The sequence below is a fragment of the Miscanthus floridulus genome, chromosome 6, assembly GCF_019320115.1.
Source record: "Miscanthus floridulus cultivar M001 chromosome 6, ASM1932011v1, whole genome shotgun sequence".
Taxonomy (NCBI): domain Eukaryota; kingdom Viridiplantae; phylum Streptophyta; class Magnoliopsida; order Poales; family Poaceae; genus Miscanthus; species Miscanthus floridulus.
Window position 1 is genome coordinate 46,735,677 of NC_089585.1, and position 4,198 is coordinate 46,739,874.

At 47.7% G+C, this 4,198-nt stretch overlaps 1 protein-coding gene across 1 annotated transcript; it reads left to right on the top strand.

Moving 5' to 3' along the window:
• Positions 1 to 2,143: 2,143 nt before the first annotated feature.
• Positions 2,144 to 3,984, top strand: LOC136460558 (uncharacterized). Its single transcript, XM_066460212.1, has 5 exons — positions 2,144 to 2,541; positions 2,633 to 2,834; positions 2,930 to 3,127; positions 3,217 to 3,853; positions 3,941 to 3,984. Exons 1-3 carry the CDS (start codon positions 2,144 to 2,146, stop codon positions 2,963 to 2,965), a joined length of 636 nt encoding a protein of 211 aa, XP_066316309.1. The 3' UTR covers positions 2,966 to 3,127; positions 3,217 to 3,853; positions 3,941 to 3,984.
• The last annotated feature ends 214 nt before the right edge of the window (positions 3,985 to 4,198 follow it).

Below are 4,198 nucleotides of genomic sequence, written 5' to 3' on the forward strand. Positions count from 1 at the left end.
GGCTCCCCTATTTCGATGACCTTCTTCTGCCACATAATATTGATGTAATGCACACTGAAAAGAATATCGCCGAGGCACTTTGGAGAACTCTCATGGACACTGACAAGTCTAAGGACAACGTTAAGGCTAGAGTGGACCTAGCGACGTTGTGCGATAGACCGAATCAAGTGATGCAGCCTCCTAGTGGCCGAAACAAGAACTGGAAAAGGCCTAAGGTCAATTTCGTCTTGCAAATCGATCAAAGGAGGGAAGTACTAAAATTGATGTAGACGTTAATGTTCCCAGATGGATATACAGCGAATCTTAGCAGGGGAGTGAACTTAGGCACTCTGTGAGTCAACGGGATGAAGAGTCATGACTACCACATATGGATTGAGTGGCTTCTTCCGGCGATGGTCCGAGGCTATGTCCCTGAGCATGTTTGGCTAGTGCTGGTAGAGTTGAGCTTTTTCTTTCGCCAGCTTTGTGCCAAGGAGATATCTCGGACCATCGCTCGGGACTTGGAAAAAGCGGCACCTGTGTTGCTCTGTAAGCTAGAGAAGATCTTTCCACCCGGCTTCTTCTTGCCGATGCAGCATCTGATTGTGCACCTCCCGTCCGAGGCATGTTTGGGGGGGCCGTGCAGGCCCGTTGGTGCTATCCAATCGAGAGATGTCTAAAGACTCTTCATAAAAAATGTACAAATAAAGCCAGAATTGAGGCTTTCATTGCAGAGGCATGCCTTCAAGAGGAGGTGGCAAACTTCACAACTCAATACTACAAGCTAAACCTTCCTAGCAATCATAATCCACTCCCTCGTTACAATGCTGGCGAAAATGAATCGACCCTCAGCCTTTTCCAATTCCAACTTGGCAGCACAAGTGGATCAACCCCGAAGCTATTGGGAAATGAAGAGTGGCATAGTATCATGCTATATGTGTTGAATAACCTTACCGAGGTGCAGCCGTTTATCAAGTAAGTTCTCAACGAACTTGTTTCAATACACCATCACTATTCTGCATCCAACCCCATTGATTCTCGTTCGGACAGGGAATTTGTTCATGAATTCTGGCATCAATCAAGGGATCCTACCTCGCATGAACAAGACACCCTTGTTTCACGGGGTGTGCGAGCGGGGAGGCCTGATTTTATTTCTTGGTTCAAACAAAAGGTAATGTCCAATTTAGCTCGTACGTTCGATCGTCCAAGGTGATCGTACGTTTGATTAATATGACAATCTATCATGCTTCACCTTGCAGGCCCAGACCGGTTCGTCCATGAGTGACGAGTTGAAACAGGTTGCAAACGGTTGTGACATTAGGGTGAAGTCATTTACCGGCTATGACGTGAATGGATATCGCTTCCACACAACAAGTTACGAGCAGATTTGGCCCAAATGAAAAACCACAAATAGCAGAGTTTGTACGCCCGGCACTGATGGCCTCGACTATCATGGTAGAGTTGAGGAAATCTATGAACTCTCATTTCATGGAGACAAACCTCTTAAACCTATCATATTCAAATGCCACTGGTTTAATCCTCGATCAACGAGACAAACCCCTCATCTTGGGCTAGTCGAGATTCGAGAAGATTCCATCTATCCTGGAAAAGATGTGTACATTGTGGCTCAACAGGCCGTGCAAGTGTATTATACTCGATACGCCAACCAAGACAAAGAGGATCTTAAGGGTTGGGCTATTGTGCACCAGGTATCTCCACACGATAAACTACCTGCCCTAAACAATGATGATTACAACTTCAACGCAAACACATATGATGGATAGTTCTATCAAGAAGATGGGCTACCAGGCACGTTTGAGATAGTCTTACCCGAAGCAATCGAAATGGAAGTAGACAACGAAATGGTTGATGGCGAGGTCGATGGAGATGTGGTGGTAAATGCCAAGGACATAGCAATGCTTGAGCGATTACTTCTAGGCAATGACTACGATAACAACATAGAACCTTCGGATAGTGTTGCCTATTTGGACAATTTTGACAGTGATGATGAGACCTATGATCCCAATCATGAAGATTATTCCTAATACATGTAATACTATATTTTTTTTTAATTTGTGTTTTGTTTATATATTTTGAATCTATTTCTAATATATGTACTAATTAGTCTTGTTCATTCTTTGTGATTGCAGGTGATTGAACAAAGATGGCGAGCAGACATCCACGCCGTGACACGCCCTCGGTTTACAGGAGAGACTGCCCTCTCCTTCGAGGTGAGGGGTCATCATCTGGGGCAGCATCTGTAGGAGGTGATGAGAGGACGACCAGGGGCAGCAGCCACAGGAGGCAACGGTCTCCTCCCTCGCCATATGACGAGGTGCTGGAGGAGGAGCATGTGGTGGCCACGGCCACATCCTCGTCGGAGGACAAGAGGGGTCAGCAGATGGGCGAGGGAGGCGAGGCGCTCGAGGGTGAGGGAGGCGAGGAGCTTGAGGGCGACAGAGGGGGTACCGCTACTCGGACTCCCTATGAGCTAGGTCCCACAAGCCTCCCTCCAGTTCCACTTCCTCACAACCGCCCAGTGATTCGGCCTATGGCAAAGAGGTAAGTAACTATAAATGTTATCACAACTACTTTATAAGATATGTTGGAAATCATAAGAGAAACTGATAAATTTTCTTAATCACTTGTGCAGGGCCTGGTTGGTTTTGTTAGGTACTCCAGCACGCACCCCCGCGAGCATCCTTAGTGTTTTGTGCAGAAAATGGTACCCCGGCATTGTGCAACTGTCCGAAGAGCCGGTGGTGCGGGAGCCGGCCTCCAACTGGGACAGGTACGCGCTGGTCACGAATGACACTTACCGCAACAAGCAGGAGCGGGTATTGGCGGAGTTTTGGGTAAGTTTCTATCGCATAACATTGCTTAATACATCTTATTGATTGGTTAAATGTTTTATTGAAATAATGAATGGATACATCGGTTTTGTATGCAGAAATTTTTCAAGGCCAAAGAAGGACTTGAGGCCTAGGCGGATTGGGCGGCTGCCGCAGCTTGTAGGAAGTACGTCACCGAGATGCACCACCATGGGCATGTCCAAGCCCACATAGACTACTACAGGTCGGTACTTAAGCAGTCCCTCCCCAAGCCTCAAGCAAGACTGATTACGCTGACCTGGGACCAGTACCTTGAGGTAGGCGAATAACATTCATAATGATTCGTTTTGATATTAAGTAGGTTCAATTTCATTTTCTTATATGTCAAATACTCGATGACTTGTAGGTGATTCCTTGGTGGTGCCGATCGTATCCCGAGTGCTAGGCCATGATCGTGGATAAGTGGTTATCACAGGACTTTGTTGGCACGCACGAGAGGCTGCGGGAACAGCGTTTGATGAGGCAAGGTCCAACTCACCATCAAGGCAGCCGCAGCCTCCCCGGATACAAACAAGCATACATAAGTGATTTCTTTCATTTATTTTGATGCTCAATTCTGCTTGATTTCTCACCATCTTCCCATCTTTCTCGCAGGAGGCTGCGCACCCGGGCGAGGAGGTCTCGGAGTTCTCTACGTGGGCTATGTCCCACATGGGCAGGGCATCGTCCTCTGTCTCCTTCGACCCGGCTACCCCGCCCTAGATGTACTCTGACCCGAACATATACACTAAAGTCCAAGAGTACATATCATCGGTAAGGGAGATCTATGGGAAGATTACAATATGCGCAGTGAGCCCATTGATGTAGAGACGATCATGAGGCTTGGAGGAGGCAAGATGCACGGGCGGCTGTGGATTGCAGATGGCGTCATCGACTCCACCACTGTTCCCTCCCTCGACGCTATCCGAGCATGGAGCACGAGCTCCAGCCAGCCTATACGCTCACGTCCTTCTCCAGCACTGTAGCAGGTCCAGGCACTCCAGGTAATTCCTGTTTTACTCGTCGTACGTTGATATTTACACACCTAAATTAGATTTACATTACTGATACATTGGAGTGAAATATTGCAGGCCGAGCTGCAAGAAACAAAAAGGCAAAGTCAAGAGCAGAATGCGGAACTGACCACACAGCTGTAGGCCCAGCAGGTCGCGTTCGAGGCCGCACAGAAGTAGATGGCGGAGATGATGGTGATCATGCAAAGTCTTGGACAAGCATCGGGTGTACCTGTGTAGTTTTCAGCTCCTCCACCTCCTACTCCTGCAGCTACTCCTGTAAGTATGAAAGTTCACTTTTCGCTTGTGCTTTGCATGTATGTCAGCCTTCGTGCC